The 17,637-nt window shown below is 44.1% G+C and overlaps 2 protein-coding genes across 2 annotated transcripts; both read right to left on the bottom strand.

The window, feature by feature from the left end:
- Nucleotides 1–660: 660 nt before the first annotated feature.
- On the bottom strand, nt 661–3,567 carry LOC133957277 (homeobox protein Hox-A4-like). Its single transcript, XM_062392773.1, has 2 exons — nt 3,107–3,567; nt 661–1,878 (listed from the first exon to the last, which is right to left on the bottom strand). Exons 1-2 carry the CDS (start codon nt 3,438–3,440, stop codon nt 1,325–1,327), a joined length of 888 nt encoding a protein of 295 aa, XP_062248757.1. The 5' UTR covers nt 3,441–3,567; the 3' UTR covers nt 661–1,324.
- A 9,089-nt stretch (nt 3,568–12,656) lies between these two features.
- On the bottom strand, nt 12,657–16,822 carry LOC133957278 (homeobox protein Hox-C4a). Its single transcript, XM_062392774.1, has 2 exons — nt 14,167–16,822; nt 12,657–13,639 (listed from the first exon to the last, which is right to left on the bottom strand). The coding sequence occupies exons 1-2, from the start codon at nt 14,600–14,602 to the stop codon at nt 13,278–13,280; spliced, it is 798 nt and encodes a 265-aa protein (XP_062248758.1). The 5' UTR covers nt 14,603–16,822; the 3' UTR covers nt 12,657–13,277.
- Between the last annotated feature and the right edge of the window lie 815 nt (nt 16,823–17,637).

Raw genomic sequence — 17,637 nt, 5'->3', positions numbered from 1 at the left:
GTGTTTGATGTGTAAACCTGTTGAGACCCAAGAGAACCTGTGACCCACTTCTGTCAAATAAACGCATGAATCCCTGAGAGGGTAATTTAGCTCAGCGAGTTGGAAATGTGGAATTCAAAAAGGGGAAGGAGGAAAATAACATTTCCGTGACACTGTTCAAAACTTGAGGTTCCATATGTCAGAAAGACACAATCATTCACAGAGTCACCTTATTGTTCTTTAAGATAATATGTTATCATAAGTAAGTGAAGCTCACTGGTCTGTCGTAGCCTATAGGCTGCTGGAAGGGCTTTTAACCTACACAACTAACATGCCCCCTGAGAGCCAGGCCAGCCCCGACTTGCAGCACTACAATTTGGCTATTGAAAAGGCAGGGGCTGGGGAGGAGGAGGCAGGAGATCTTGTCATGGTGCCCAGTGGGTTCAGAGCTTGTGGTTGGAGTGCTGGAAAGACTGCCTTGTCTCTGTGATTAATGGTGGGGAACTCAGAGGCAGGAGCGAGGGAGAGGCTTATGTGGCAAGACTGTGCAACGTGAATGCACAATACTACAGAGTTTTCAATGAATCAAAAGCATGCCGTCATTTAATTACACAATCTTCTCTTTTCTTCTTTTCTTCTCCGTTTGGGACCTAATCCAAGAATGTCTTAATCATGAACTAGTGCAGTAGAAGAAGGTTTTTTTAATAAGCGAAACAGTACAGTTTTCCCAGATGCGTTTATTCAGCATGTACAGTATGTGACATCTCAATTAATCAAGAGCTGTATCAAAGACTTGCCACATCCTTTAATGGCTTTAACAAAAATATAACATCATTAATTTTGAACATTATTCTGTCCATTTCACAGTTTAAAACGTTTGTACACAAATACTTTTTGCAGTATAAATAATAAACAAGAGGCCTAATGTGGCACTAACAAATATATGACAAACACTACACCGCTATCTGCAAACACAGGGAAGTAAAAAGATCACTCATAGTACAAGCTCCACGTGCAAAACAATACAAATGTAGGATCCAGAAAATGACCACCAAAGCAATTATTGACTGGATAAATGTCTTGTACATGCAGTGAACATGCAAAAAGAGCAGCAAGTTTGAGGACCCGCAGTCGTCTGTCACGGTGCCTGAGAAGCACGAATGGTGTCACTGCAGCTCTCCTTTAATTAGGACGTGTTCGGCGAGTTTAATTAAAATGCTTCATGACTGGGTGTGTTGAAGGGATTTCAGCCTAATCACACGTCCTCCAGTCTTTCATAACTAAGTGAAAGTGGACGTATCATTGAGATTTTGATGAGCACAGGAGGGACGGCCATTATGGGGCCCTAGGGCCAGTTTGAAATGCCAGCATGGTTAAGGCTATCTACGGCCATACAGGAGGGCGGTGGACCATTTGCAACAGATGGAAATATACAACTCAGTCGGGGAAGGTCTGCCGGGTGAACACACTGACCCCTGCCGCCGTCACTGTAAGAGCCAATGAGGGAGGAGGACACAGGAGCATAATCCATGTAGTGGAGGTCTGAGGAGGAGGACGCCCTGACGGCACATGAACCAGAGAACATCAGCTGATCTGCACATGAGCTGGTGCTGGAGGTCAGGCGGCAGGGAGACTGCTGGGACCCACCCGACACTTTTCCCTGCTTGTGCTCCTTCTTGTACTTCATCCTGCGGTTCTGAAACCAGATCTTGACTTGGCGATCGGTGAGCTGCAGCCCGGCGGCCATCTCCAGCCTCCGGGACTGACGCAGGTAAGGGTTGAAGTGGAACTCCTTCTCCAGCTCCACCAGCTGGCTGTTGGTGAAGGCCGTCCTCTCCCTTCGCCGGTCAGGCTTGCCTCTGTGCGGCGGACCAGGAGCCACACCGCCGCCGCCTACCGCTGGAGGAAGCACACAGAGTAAAGAGGGCGTTAAAAGCAGCTGCCATATATCTGACAAGTCTGACCTGAGAAACATAACCCCCACACGTGGAGGACTTCAAGAGCCAATAAGGCCCAGCGTTAATCCTCAACCAATCAACCTGAGACCATAAGGCCCTCAGCTCTTCCCGTGTATTCACTCATGCTTGAGACACTCTACAAGACTGGCTGTCTACTGTGTCATGTGTTCAGGGAAAGTTAGCACCCGAAGAAACAGTCTGGGGGAAACATCTGACGCCACTACGGCTGCCTGACAGGCCACATTAATCACAGCTACACACGGAAGCAGGCCTGTCAAATCCCCATCTCAGTCACTTAAAAGGTACCTTGGGACTCTACCACCGAAAATAACCACCATTAGAGATTCCATTTGACATGTATATCCGCGATAGCAGGGGCCTGTTAATAACAATATAACATACAGGGGTTAATGGATACTTAATAAGGCCTGGAGTGACCTCAGAGAGTAAACTGCACTGCTTAACAATCCTGCACCAGACTGAGAGGCTGCAGCTTCCCTGCTACAGGCTAGTTTGCAGCATCACTGTGAAAACTAAGAAGAATGATTAGTGAATATTGAAAAACTATTTGTCTGTTATATATTAAAAAATTATTCTGCAACTGTCTTTATTTCTTGTTGTATGTTTAATTAGACGCTGTGTGATATCCCCCTTAGAACAAACGTATTTGAACAGATTCTACATTTGACTTGACTTATTATCTTATGACTTGTGGGGGGGGGAAGAGATCAGTTATAATAATTCATATTAAAAGCCTGTTCAAGATGTTTTTGTGCAGCACACTGACAGAAGCCTTTCTGTTTTCCACTTTGCCTGCAGGAGTGGAAAAGACAAACAGCTGAGAGCACGACACACACATTTGTTTAGCTGTGCCGCAACATTAACGCTCATTCATACACTGGACTATTTTAATCTGAGAGGAGAGAGAGAGCCTTCACATGAACCTGCATTAAAAATGATGCAGGTGACACAGTAAACATATAACTGGTCTGGTGGTGAATGTTGTCGTTCAGTATGAAATGGTGTCAAGCAACCCAAAGTTACTTGATGAAGGTCAGATATGGTTTGAGTTGGAGCAGTTTCATGGCTTTACCCCACCTGTCAACAATATTCTGCTCACTCAGTTCAAAAAGTGAGAGACACTCAGTAATAAATTAGGGCAGAGTTACCAGATTGATCAGAGTCAGTTGTCCGTGGATTCATCCAGGGAAAAATTACTCCGGAGCGGCAGATGGTGAGTAGAGTGCAGCTCCTGCTCTTGATGTCCAGCTTGCCCTTGGCATGGCAGTGAACCGGGCGCTCCAGTGGGCTCGGAAACGGTTCATCTGGGCTCAACCTGGAACTGACATGAGCAGAGGAGGTCATGTTTTGCTGATGAAGTTCTGCGTCTTGGCCTCCACTGCCTCCTCCATTGTACTGTGGCACTGGCACTTGTCCAGGGCTCATAGTAAAACTGTTGCCATGCAGCTGCAGTGGGAGGGCGGAGGGCTGTTGGGGGTCCATTGAGCCAGCTCATCAAACTGTCTCAAATAAAACCAGGAATCCCTCAGCAGTAGTAAAAGACAAGGGGGGGGCTCTCTCTGTCTAATATCCCATCACAATTAACCTGACTGTGTAAATCCATGCAGGAAAGAACTTGGAGTAACCATGTGGAATATTTGAATAATATTTACCAGAAGGGGGCTGTGGTCACGTGTGGCCGCCTCCTCCAATGACAGAGCTCTGGAGCTGCAAAGTAATCCGCCTGCAATTTGGGGCGAACGATGAAGAAGAAGGAGAAGAAGAAGAAGCTTCAGACAACATTTCCGCGTGCCGCCCGCGTTTCTGCACCTGTAGGGACAGAGGAGGAACATAAAAATCACACCACGGAATATGAATGAACAGATTCCAAAAACTGTTAAGAGAAAGGGGAAAAGAAAGAAGAGGTGTTTGTAGTGTTGAGAGAGAGAGGGGGAAAGGGGGGAGATGACAGGGAGGAGGAGGAGGAGCAGGGGGAGACAGAGAGAGAGAGATTACATGTGTGGTGTGGAACGTCTCGCTGTTGATTTTCTTGTAATATTGTAAATCTTTGGACAGGACGCGTTTATTAGACGGAGCCGCCGCCTGCAGCTGCACGTCCATCCAGTCCTCTGTGTAGCGGTGGAAGGTTTTTACATTCAAGAGCAACGCGACGAGCTCGAGCCGCAGATTGCTGCTGCTGCTGCTGCTGCTGCTGCGTCTCACCCACTCTGGATAATTAGATCGACCACATGCAATTATTTTACTGAAGCTTTCCAGATGTGCAATGCAGACAAAAATATAATCGAATGAATTGCGTTCATGCGTATTTACGCGCAATTCGAATCTAATTATCAATAGTTGTGATAATGTGATGATGTTGCAGCTGTAGCGTTGCTTTTCACATTCTCCTCTGAGGTGGATTTCTGCCTGTAATATAATCAATTACGATAATTTTTTTTATGAACTTTATTCGCAAACAAATTTAGCAACTCATTATAAATCGGCGGGATTTTCCTGCAAATGCGAGCAGATGCTCATAACTGTCGGAGTGGAAGTGTGCAGCTTTAATAGGACTCGCTGGGAGTGGTCAAACAAAGGCTTGACAGTCATTGCCACACAAAGACAAAGGAGGAAATCATCAGAGAATTTGTCTTTTCTATAGGACGATTCGACGCGTTTGCATTAATCAGGCATCACTGTACAGTATCAAGTGTCCCCGAGTGTGTGGATGTGAGAGGCAACAGTCAAACACTGCACATGTTCTGATGGTAAACATCCCGCCTGCTGCTCGGCTGCATGGACAAAGAGGAGGAGGAGGAGGAGATGCAGAGCAGGAGCTGCTCCTGGCTCGTCTGAATGCATTCACAACGTGCACCACTGGAACCGCGAAATACAGCAACGAGGCTGCAAAGTATTTTAATAAAATGTAAATTCTACAACTTAATTTAAAACCTCCATAATAAATATTTTAGGGGGAATTATTTGGGCTGAAATCTGAATCAATTGTGGCCCAATTGAGTCACACAGAGGTGAAGAGCTCATTAGACGTAGTTGCTTAATTAAAAATATACACTAATGTATGCAAATTGGATACACAACTCGAACGATGAAGTGATCACAACATTTTTTTTTTTTTTTTTATAAATAGCAGCCAAAAGCACCCTCGCCCATGAGAGAGGGGATGCGCAGGCTACGGTGTTAGCATATTCCGTTTCCTGTATCCATCATAGTTGAACCATGGCTTTAGATTTAAGTTCTTTCTCGTGTTTCACTACAACAAAGCTGTCGAGAAAAGCCTCTTTAAACGTCTCTCAGAGGTGATGGATTATGCACTCAGGGTTGCATGGAAGGAGAGGAGCCTTCCCCCTTACTGCTGCTGCTGCTCCAACACTGAGCCTTTACCTGAACCTCCACACACATTGCTTTTCTATTTAATTCAATTTAAGCAGGCTGCCATACTTTTTATTTTTTCTTGCAGCTCATTGATTTCAATACAGTTACAATTAGTGCAGGGCTTATTGGCAGCCACAATCAGGATAAAAGTGTCTTGATTTTCCTGTAATTATTATTGATTAAATTTTAATTTTAATCAGAGGCTGGGAAGGAGCTAATGACTGCAGCCAGTTTCCAGCCCGGCCATTAAAATAATAGCAAAGTGCCAAATATCTCCACAGTCCATATAGAGACAGAGTGAAATAGAACAGGAATTAAACTATAACGACGTCAGCTTGTGCACCCAAAAAAAATCTATCAGCGCCTCTCCTTGTTGTTATTGTGATTATTGATGGAAACAGGTAGATTGGGCAGCACGGATAAGGACGCCCGCTCCGAAATGGGGGGGAAAGTAATTAAATTCGTTTTGTTTTCCTTACCTCACACCCTTGAACACACTCTCTGAATTGGAGATAGGATCTATGATTTACTTGCTCAGCAAGACCATAATTTAGCTCCTCCGCGCCTCCACCACAATTCTCCGTGAACTCTGTTTGAACCGCCTCGGTGGCGATAAATCATTTTTCTCTCTCGCACAAAAGCGAGCCGGTCGCTCTGGGTGTCAACCCTTTTACAATTCCTCCTTACACCTTCTGCGCTCCCTCGCTCGCCCGCTGACACAAACAGCCGAGGAGACTGTCGATAAACTTTTTTATTTTTCATAGCAATAAGTTCGCGCCTGCACAGAACGAGAGAGAGGGGTTGGGGGGGGGGGGGTCTCTGCAAATGCGCACAGGTCGAGAAATCCGGAGCGCGCCGCACGATCCATAGTATATTTTTATTTTCTACAAATTATAAACTCCCTTTCACTAACGAAAAACATAATTGGTTTCCAGGGCTCAAACCAAAGCACGAATCAGTTAATGTATTTCCAAAGGGACAGAGCGCGGCAGATAAGGGGAGACTGAGAGAGGGAGCTGGGGAGAAGACGTTAATGGGCAGAGGATGCTGTCGGTTAAAACGGTGCATACAAATGGCGCTGTCTTGGCAGAGCAAGCGGAAGATTTATGGGCCCAGTGCCCTATATTGCTGTAAACAATGCAGAGTGAAATGAAAGGACTAGAGTTTGCAGACTGCACTTCATAGGTGAGGGAAAAGACACACATTGTCATTTTCCCCCTCAAACAGCACCTGACTTTTGCATAAGCATGTGCATTAATTTGGGCCTATAGCTGCTGCTGCTGCTGCTGCTGGTGTGTGTGTGTGTGTGTGTGTTTGTGTGTGTGTGTGTGCGTGTGTGTGTGTGTGTGTGTGTGTGTGTGTGTGTGCGTGTGTGTGTGTCTGTGTGTGTGTGTGCGTGTGTGTGTGCGTGTCTGTGTGTGTGTGTGTGTGTGTGTTTGTGTGTGTGTGTGTGTGTGTGCACCACTGTAAATCCTGACCTCTCTGTGGATGAAGTACATGAAAGGTATTAATCCTGCAGCTCTGAGCCAATGAAGTTCCTCAAAGTCTAACATGTAGATATATAGAGATTTTTATTAAAAAAAAAATATTCTATACAGGAGAAATATAATTTTCATTATCCATGAACTTAAATTAAAAACAGTTACAAAAGAAAAATGGAGCTATTTTCTTATGTAAAAATCGATGGATGTGAAATAATGTGGAAAATGTAAACCCAATTTGCTTGTACCTCGGTTATATGAATGAAAGTGCGGTTTAATTGATTTACACAAACTTTTATGCCTCTAATTGAAATTAAGTCTTGTCAATCCATTCAGCAGGTTTGACTTCTATATTTTGAATTTTGGCAGTTTTTAAGTTTTGATTACAATCCGAAATTAATCCATTTTTTTTAATTGTACGCATCACTTTGCAAGGACGCGAGCTGAAACCAAGCCCTGGCGCTCCGAGGATAAAGATGAACTGTGGTATCGTGCAACTGGTGGCCGCACAAAATACATCAGAGGATCATTTTCAGGGGGAGCAAATCAAATGAAACGCGCGTTTTCACTTAACCTACACATAATTGTCGATCTATAGTCTCGGCGAGCCATATTCAGATCATTTTTGCTAATGAAAAGTGAATAACATAATCATAACTCAGTGCAGTGACTGGGCCCCCGGTGACACCTTGAACGGGGGGGAAATGACTGTAATTTCGAAGGTCCTCAACGATGCAGCAAATAGGCGAATGAAATATTCCTCACCGAGGCGTTATGATGACATAAAGTATTAACTGGCAAGTTTACCCAGGACACTATCATCCCCCCATGAGTGTGTGTGTGTGCGTTTGTTTGCATGTGTGCGTGTGTTTGTGTGCGTGTGTGCGTGCGCGTGTGTGTGTGTGAGTGACGTGGAACATCAAGAGTGTGAATCCCCGAGATGATGCTGCGTGCGTGTCCCCCCCTTTTGCTTTTTCAATGTTTTCCAGCACTGACAGTTAATCATTTGAACGTGTCTGATGGAGTTTTAAAATCTAGTTTTATGTAAATGAGTTTGCCTCTCCCCCCCTATACACACACAGACACGCACACACATACACAAAAAGACACACACACACGCAGAGAGACACACAAAGAGAAGACATGGTGCATCTGCTCCCCCGAGTGAACGGATGGGAGAGAGATTTACGGATTTATGACACACCCACTGCTGGGTCAATGCAAGAGAGTGTCTGTCCCTGGAAAATAGCAGCGTGACCCCTGTTTCAACTCTCAGCCTTTATGCAGCTGCCATGGCTGCCGTTTAAACACACTACACCATAACAATACACCGGGCCCGGGCCTTTCATTACAAAGCAAAGTGGCTGAAGAAGACACTCACCTGAGACGAGTGCAGTGGAGAGGGAGAGGAAAAACAAACACGTGTGCACATATACCCCGACGAGCAAGAGTAAAAACTAAATAAACAAAAGCAGGTAGTAAACCAGAGCCTGCACCAGAACAGCTGATCATTTCTGTATCAAACATTTCGATGTCTGTTTGTGTAAAGTTTTTATATCTCGAGAGAGGGAGAGGGAGAGAAGGGGAGAAACAGAGAAACGCAGAAAGAGAGAGAGAGAGCCCTCGCCTGAGGTGCGCTCGTAAATCACGGGGAGCCTGCAGCGGTGCAATGTGAGCTGAAAATCATGTGTGATTCAACAGTGTCAAGTCAGAGAAGAAACCAGTTAGAGCTGAGTAAGTGCTGAGGAATTTAAACACTGAGTCCGAGGCGCGTGAAATACACCGAATTCCTGCAATAACAACCCAACTGCTCCTTCTCCAAACTCAGAGGGAGCGAGCAGGCTGAAGCCGAGCAGCTGGAGGAGCATTCAAATCGTTTATTTTAAACTAAGTGAGAGAAAAAAACATGAAGCTGTTATTCTCGGATATTGTGTTTTGTTTTTTAATTCATTCTTCTGACAGGTAAGACCATCAAAGTTTAAAGTTTACGTGTACATAAGCCCACGAGAGCAGAAAAGTAAACGCGTAAAGTTTAAAATGTGCGTTTCTCTACTAAGATATATGTTCGTGTTTATAAAAGTTTCGCGCAAAGTGTAATAACAACACAAAAAGGGGGATTGGTCTAATTTATGACTGACACGATGACGTGAGCTTTTGTTTGACAAATTATTTTAAAACCACACGTTTTGTTTGTCCCCATCATATATTCACAACAGGGCTGCGCGTACAAGTTCCGTCCTTGGCGAAGCAAAGCCAACGAAAAGTCAAGAGGAGAAAAAAGTAATAATTTATGCCTCATGTAGATTTTAAATTACAAACGCTAAAAGCAAAAGTGGGACATCACGGTGTGTAATCAAAGATGCATCTAACCACACACCCCCACACACACTCACACACGAGGAGGATGAATGATCACACACATGACAGACACTGGGATTAGATGTTTGGCTCTTGGTGCCAACTGTTTATGTTGGAGGACGTGCTGTCTAATGTTGTTCCGTCACTGCGGAACATTTGCTCCGGGCCACAGACACAGACACAGACACACACACACCCGACTTGTTGCTTATAGTGGAATTGGAAATAAGAATATTAGAATAAATTCACGGCTGCTCGCAACGAGAAGACCGAGTCGGATTGTCCAAATAAACACAACAACAGTGATGCATTGGCTTCGCTGAGCAATATCTCAGGGGTTGTCAACATTCCTGACAATTTATTTTTATTTGGTTATGATCCTAAAGATTTTCGTTGGGGGCATTTTGCAGTAAATCTTTACTTCTCAGCAGAAAAAGCAGAAAAGATTATGTAGGTTATTCGGTTTCCTCAGAGGGAAAACATTAGCATCTGGATTAAAAATAAAACCTTGACGAGTTGTCGAGAGTTGGCAAGTTGAAGGTCCTTGTCTGTTCATAAACTAATCACAATGACCAGTTGACCCAGTCCTGTCAGACACACACAGCTACAACTGGCAGCTCACTTTCAAAATGCAAGTGCTGACCTGAGACCAGTTATTCTCTTAAGTGAAGTGACGACACAAAACTATTTTTACTGCCTTCTGTTTTAGGAAAGTTACAGGAATGTACCTGCTTTTTAAGATATTCCAAAAAATGGCTATGCAATACAATATTTTGCTTGTTTGCTAGGACAAACTTGGAAAATCTGATTTTTGCACATCTTGCAAAATCACTCAGAATATTACAACCATGTGTATTTCTCCTGTCAATGCATTAGCTCCTGTTAAAGTTACCACAAATCTGCAGCACTTGGGTTCAACATCAAATTGCGAGAGGCTCAAATTTAAGAAATAAAATCTTTATGATTATTGTAGAGGATTGTAGGGCTGGGGTTTTCAGCCTGCACTTCATGACTGACTAAAAAGATACACGTTGTCAGAAGCATTCGCATTAGTTTGGGCCTCAAGCTGCTGCTGAAGTTCACAACTGTCAATCCTGACCTACAAGACTTTTTTTAATGAGTTCTGAAGATCTTCAGAGGACTGTCCCAGAATTCAAAATTGTCCTGGGTCAACTGCGATGACAAATGGTGCAAAATGCTCAAATTAAAACAGTTACATGTTTTTTTTCTAATTCTTATTATTATGATAAGTCCTGTACATCTACAGGACGCAGAGTACTGTCCCAGAGTTCAACACTGTCCTGGGTCCATGTGTTGACAAAGGGTGCAACACATTCAGTGATGTCCCACCAAAAGAAAAACATGCAACATGCTCAATTTAAACGAGTTACATGCTTTTATATAACTATTATTACAATTATTACTACATCTACAGGACACGGAGGACTGTCCCAGAGTTCAACACTGTCCTGGGCCAATGTGTTGACAGAGAGAGCAACACATTCAGTCATGTCCCAACAAAAAATAAAATCCACCAAGAAAGAAAAGCGGCGGCCAAGGGGGACCAGCGAGGGCGCGCACAGAAGGTACACGCACAGAGCAGGGAGTCAGGTCACAGGGTTGGAGGGGTCGGCCATCCAGACTGAAACGAGCCTAATGGGACAGAAAATGTGTCCTCGAGCTGAACTCGGCCTTCTCCCACCTTCGCCCCCCAAACTTCAATAAAGTAGCTTTTCAGCCTCGCGACATGGAGGCGACAGGGCCTCGGAAAGGGGCTGGAGGGATGCTGCGACTGTGGCGAGCACATTAATTTCTCTAATCTGTCCGGCAACATAAAGGCTCCTGGATTCATTTCTCAGCGCCGTCTCATCACCATTCTAACGCCTCTCCAAAGGACCACAACCCCCCCTCCCCCAAAAAAACAGACAGCTGATTCTAGCCGCTATAAGGTCCAGTAGACGTGGTCCAGCTCAGATCTCAATGATAAGAATGGTGGTGCTATGGAAAGCAAACAGCCTGGCACATAATATTTGGTTTGGATCAAAACTGGCTGTTGTCTGAGCGTTTTTCTTTCTTTTTTTCAGAACGCGGCACAAAGCTGTGCAGTGAAAGATTGATGATGGAGAATACCTCTTCCTTTTGTGCTCCCCGTGCCCCCCCACCACGCCAGGCATTTTATATAAGGCCTATTCATGTCACAATTTCAATAATCTATCAAATTCTTGCGCTTCTTTGGGTTTCAGTCACGTTTAAACTGAAAATCCTCTCTGCAAAAAGGAAACTTAAAAAAAAAAAAAATGTAGAACGCACGAGTGTGAGAAAATAAAAAAAGCGTTCAGTTGAGGAGGAGGAGGGGTGGGCTCATGTTTAGGTGGTATTTTTGTATTATTATGGTTCTAGGAGTCCAGCAGCAGGTCTATACAGTTGTAAACACTCCTGTGGTGTGGTGTTGGTCCGTCTGCCAGATGAGAAGCGGACGATGACTTTGCACAGAGATGCGTTTTGTGCATTTTCCTTTTTTTTGTTTGTAGGTTTCTATGCGTTCTCAAGAGCTGGAGGCCAAGTGGCTATAGGGAAGGAGGGGGAGGGGTTGGCTGCAGGGGCAGCATGTAAATATGGAAAAAAAAAAAAAATATATATATATATATATATATACAAGCAAAACGTATAGATGGTTAGAAGAAAACGTCAACATTGCTGCTCACAAACAGCAGCCTGCAGGCTAACAAAGGTCAGCCATGCTTGACTCCCTCCCCAAACTCCCTGGCATTTTCAACGAAGACCATTATGTTGAAATATACATCTGCAATTCATGATTTTATTTTGATATTATTACATTTTCTATCTTTTTTTTCTTTACATTTGAAAGCTCAGTGGCACGTGTAGCACACTGGGTATTAAAAATTAGCATAGGTTACAAAATGGATACGAATATGTTCACAACTATCCCTAATCCTTAACCCATTTGTAAAGGTCGTCTAGATTAATCGCACGCAGCTTCGTTTTATTTGTGTGCTCAGGAGCTTCTCCCCTCGTGGCTGTAGCAGAGCTCAGGCAGTGTGGAGTGAAGGGCCTCAGTGGCTCGTCTTTACGGTAATTGAATGCCCTTCAGACTGATGAGGTTGCACATAATGCACAGCGAAAACTATTTAATTTTTCAGAGTTTGTTTTCTTTTTAGGAAGAACTCCAGTCCATTATTAGTGAGGCTTTAACACACCGACACACACACACACACACTAACACACACAACCACACACACACACATACACACACACACAAACACACACAATGTTTGTACACATTGCAAATTGAAAGAGGCAAAACAAAAAATGCTGATGCAGGTCTGATAAAAACACAGTTTGAAAAACACAGTGATTCTCGTTGCCCTCGTGAAAATGATCCAAACAGCCCAAAACAAAATGCCTCCAGACCTCACCCTGCCTCAAAAATGAAGTTCCACCAAACGTATTTAAAACTAGTAGACACTCACTGTTTTATTGACCAATATGATTAGCACAAGAAACACTAAAACTCCGTTTATTGCATTTCACAATAATCTGCTTGATAACTGTCTAATAAACACAACATCAACACCACAAAACTAAAAATTGCAAATCAGGTTCCTGTCTCTGAAATACACGAGGTAATTCTCACACTGTTATTCTCCTAAACATACAAGTTCAAGATCAATGGTGTGTTTCCAGCGTTCTTTTTTATATACCAAAAATAACTATTATTATATTGATTTCCTTCCAGTGTTGCTTGAAATAAATAGATTGTGCATTTCACCTGGGGCAGCAGGGCAAAAGAACGGCCCACAATAACATTTCGATAAAGTGTAAATTTTTCTACCTTTTTTTTTTTCCTTCATTCAAAACATTTTTTTTTTCAATAAAAAACATCATTTTAATTCAGCTTCAAATAAATTAAACCCTGTATCACGTAAAAATAATCCATCGGTATTCGCAGTAATCCATGCTATATAACATGCATTTTATATAACTTTGGACTTAAAGGAAACCGCACAAGATAGCTACGAAAACAAAATATATAATTGTTCTATAAATAACCAGTCCTTCTTCTAGCCACACTCGGTGGTCCGTGGTTTTATAACCTGGTAATATCCTCGCCATGCTGTGATCCGGAGAGTTCGTCGGGGGCCCCAGTGTTAGTGGCCGAGGCAGCGGCTACAGCGCCGGCTGCTGAGCCTGTGTTGGACCCGGAGGAGGAGGTGGAGGATCTCACTTTGGTGTTGGGCAGCCTGTGATCCTTTTTCCATTTCATCCTGCGGTTTTGAAACCAGATTTTTATCTGTCGCTCGGAGAGAACCAGGGTGTGGGCGATCTCGATGCGCCTCCGCCGAGTTAAATATCGGTTATAGTGGAATTCCTTCTCCAATTCTAAGACCTGCTGCCGGGTGTACGCTGTCCGAGACCGCTTGGACTCCGGCCCATTGTAACCAGGGTTCGCTGAGGGGAAAAAAAGGGGAGAGAAGTGGAGAGAAAGGGAGACGGAGAAGGGAGGAGAAAAGGAGGGGTAAACAAGAATGGCCTCAACTGAGATATGGCTGGAAAGATTTATTGGATGTGAATGTTTGGCTGTTTGAGAAATTTCAAAGGGAAGTTAAGAAATCTGTGCGTAATGAGAGGACACTCACTTCCAACTATGAGCTAAATTATTAATGCAAGATTACAAAGCTCCATTTTTTTTCTTTTCCCTTTTCGTTTCTCCCCCTTCTCTCCATCGCGAAATACATAACAGCAGAAGCCACATGGTGATACGGCTGCCCTGAGTATACCTCGGCTATAAAATTTATGGTGGGTGTAATTACCAATGCCGAGTCGTAAATCCGCCTCAATTGTGCCATTTCAAAGGCTTCCCTGCTATCGGAACAGGGGCTGGCAACGAGATGGGAGTCAGAGGGACTGATAAAGGGAGGGAAAGGGAGAGAGGAGCGAGAAGGGGAGCAGGGAACATAAACACACAAGTTGCCTACCGGTGCTGACGTGAATTTTCTTCATCCACGGGTACACCACGGGCTGCTTGGAGGAGGCTGTGCTGTTTGGATGCTCCGGGGTGGCTTGGTTGCAGGCGGAGGTGGCGGCCGGTGGGGTGGCGGGGGACATGGACAACTGTGGGGTATCACATGAAGCAGGCTGCCCTTTCCCTGTCAGCAGGTGCGCAGAGTGGGGTATTCCGTGTCCCCGTGGCGTGTCGGGTTCGGGGATGCTTGCACAGTTAAACTGGCGCTCTTGGTAGCTCGCCCGCGGAGGATATAACTCCTGGTGGTGATGCTGGAAGCCGGGGTCCCTTGCGCGGCTGTAATATTCTGGACTATGCTCGGGGATGTAGTTGTTTTGCGAATATTCCTCGCATGGAGGAAATTTCGGATCAATGTAGTTAGACTCCATCAAATACGAGCTCATGATCATTAATTTCTGGAGTGGAAAATAATTTTTCTAGCTTTGTCGTTTTTCTGCTCCATAAAGCCCTCCTACTTGCGAGCAGCCCTGTAAAGTTACTTTTACCACGTGACTCTATGGCCCAATAGCAGATGGAGAGGTAGTTCCCGGATAAGGAACCAGAGGTATTTAGCATACCTACAGTCGCCATTGAGGGCACAAACCTCCCTCTCTCTCCCTCTCTCTCTCTCTCTCGCGCTTTCTCTCTCTTTCTCTCTCGTCTCTCTCTCTCTCGTTTTCTCTCTCTCTCTCGCTCTCTCTCCCATTCTCTCCCCGGCTCTCTCTCCCCCTGGTTGTTTTACCAAAGCAATTGATCTTGGGGACAAAACTAGTAGCTAGTTGCTGACCAAGGAAAAAATAAAACAGGCAAGATCTGCCTCTCTCAATTATTCAAAGGGACAATAGGTGATTCGCCAAGGATAAGGTGCAACAATAGCAAACCAATCATTTTGTTAGGCTGCACGCCTCAAATAAAGGTTATCTGCTAATTAATGAGGGCTCAGTCTTTAACCAGCAGCACTTCAGCTCTGAAACACATTATGGTCCATTAATGCACTTAAGAATTAGAGCTGCATCACTTCTGTGAGTTGCTGTTCCTATTAAAACCATTTCTGCACAAATAGTGGAGGTTTACTGTGACTGTAAATGTCAAGAGAGGCAGTGGAGGTGTGGTGGGTTTCTGAAAATAGGCCCCGATCATTTATAATGTTAGAGACAGGAAGAGTTGGACCGCCTGAATTAAAGTCTCAATTGATTTGTCTGGTTGTTCCAGTTTATTCTTTCAAAAACTGGGCCCTCTTGTTTTCATTGATAAAAACTGCAAAAAGACGGAGGGATCCAGCCAAAGACTCTAAACAAAATTATTTTTAAAGCTGCTTTGAATAATTAAGCAGCAAATATAACAATCTTAAAAATCAAGATATATGGTTTGCTGATTTGTAGACAATCATGTTCACTTACTTTTAACTATAGCTCCATGTGCAGCTTATTCCAAAGGTGGCTGGAGTCAAAAGTGCGAGGTTCTGTACCACAGACTGAGCAGAAAAAGATGTAAACAATAAATAAAAGGGATGGTGTTAATGTTGAAATATTGCATTGAGTGAAAAACCCTGAATGCAATATAAGCTGTATTTATACCGTCTAATTCTAAAATGTACAGATATGACTCAATAACAACTGTATGTGTACAATTCAGTATCTCGCGTGTTGTGATTCCTCAATCCAAACAGTGAATGAGGACGAGCAGAGAAATGTCACAGAAACAGCCCAGGGTGGGAACCTCTACAACTGATGTCACAGACTGAACCAAAAGGGGAGCAGCCAACAGGCCAGAGCTCCCAGTGTGACATCCAACGGAAGCTAACACAGACCAGCACCATCATGGTGGGATATACCAGAGAACAGTCTGATCTGCTCACTTATCAGCAGTAGTACTGTGCACAATGAAACTAGGTCCACATACCAGAGAGTTGCATTAGAGCAGCAGTGCACTCACAACCCAGTATCTGAGCAATCTTCCTGCATGCAGGGCAGGTCTGCAGAAATACCATGCTGGATAGAGAGTAAGATCATTAAATGCAAACATGGTATTAACACAGTCAGGGGTTTTGCTGGTAAAAGCTTTGCTCCCAGCTGGATTCTGTAGATCTCCTCGTGACTCTCCTTCTTCACAGCATCCAAAAGTCCTTGTCTTTTAACTTAAGAGGCATGTGTTGGAGTTTATTAACAACCTAAATAAAACCCCATGAAGAATAAGAAAAGTAACTTTGTCTGTGTGTGGACAATCGCTTCCCTGTGACCAGCAGATGAGAGCAGGGCAGCTACAATCCAACTGTTGAGAGCAAGCCTCTCAAAGAATCCAACATATACAGGAAGAGAAATAAATGCAACCATGTTCACACTATCCGCTGGACACGATACAGTCAATCTCCTTTCAAAATAAATCGATACATACTGTAATATGTCAGCCCAACTGCCATTTGGAAATGCAGCCTCCACATGCTTCATGCTAATCCAGGCTGAGGCTCTGCTAAATAGCAGCCCCCATTACAGGAGGTATGCTGTTGCACTGTAAAGTGATACGGCCTGGTTGTATAAACTTGTCACGCTGCTGTAGGCTCCTCGTTCTTATCTCAGAGTCAACTTTGGTCAAAGAGACAGAAAGAGGTTAACTCCCAACAGCTCAGCGGCCTCCCAGACACATTAAGAAAAAATGCATTTGTTACCCCTGTCTTCAGTTAAAACCTTCAGCTGAGGAAAATATTCAAATCTGTAAGCATGTATAAATAATAAAAATAAGAAATGACAAGCAGCATGCACATTGTATGTTAAAGTTGCAACAATTACATAACTTGGGTCAAAGAAATCCAGGTCAAATGGCACATTTCTGTCGTATTTGTAGAGAATGCGCACGACATTTCTATTACCTCTAGCGAGGATGTTAGAGGCGTTTTATAGAGCAATAAAAGCCGTAAATCAGTCACTTTAAAACGACCCCGGTTCCTAACGTGTTTTACAGGGACTGACACAGTAGAAGGCGCAGACTGCACACATGGGTTTTCCCTCTGTGGCCGGTACGACTCAGTGCGTGCTCGTCTGGTGTGTGAATACAGTTTGTGACATAGTGAGTGCATTGCATAGTGTGTCTGTGTGTGATGCTCGTATATGTGCAGCAGCAGGAAAAGTCACGAGCGACGTGCAGAGAGGAGCAGGAGCGACAGGAATCCAGAGGCCGGCGTGGTATTTCAGTTGCCCATGTATTCCTGTAGAGACGTATTTGCGATTGTTTGTACTTTACACAAATTCGGTTCTACAGGGTACATATAGACAACTAATGTTGTTAGGATGCAAACTGCAAGAGGAGGTGGAGGTGGAATCTCTCAGGCAAAGATCCGAGCAAGCACGTCGTCGTGTGTGTAACTGGAGTAGCATGCAATCGAGTCTAGTCACAACAGATATTAAGGCTGCAATGGATACTTGAGGAACCGTGCGCCCGAACGGATGCT

Source organism: Platichthys flesus, chromosome 7 (assembly GCF_949316205.1).
Source record: "Platichthys flesus chromosome 7, fPlaFle2.1, whole genome shotgun sequence".
NCBI lineage: Eukaryota > Metazoa > Chordata > Actinopteri > Pleuronectiformes > Pleuronectidae > Platichthys > Platichthys flesus.
This window is presented reverse-complemented; position numbering and strand designations above follow the sequence as displayed.

Coding starts and splice junctions, on each gene's coding strand:
- LOC133957277 (XM_062392773.1), bottom strand. CDS start 3,440: ATGGACCCCCAACAGCCCTCCGCCCTCCCACTGCAGCTGCATGGCAAC. Junction 1,879..3,106: donor AACTGACTCTGATCAATCTG/GTAACTCTGCCC, acceptor TGCTTCCTCCAG/CGGTAGGCGGCGGCGGTGTG.
- LOC133957278 (XM_062392774.1), bottom strand. CDS start 14,602: ATGATCATGAGCTCGTATTTGATGGAGTCTAACTACATTGATCCGAAA. Junction 13,640..14,166: donor GAAAATTCACGTCAGCACCG/GTAGGCAACTTG, acceptor TTTTCCCCTCAG/CGAACCCTGGTTACAATGGG.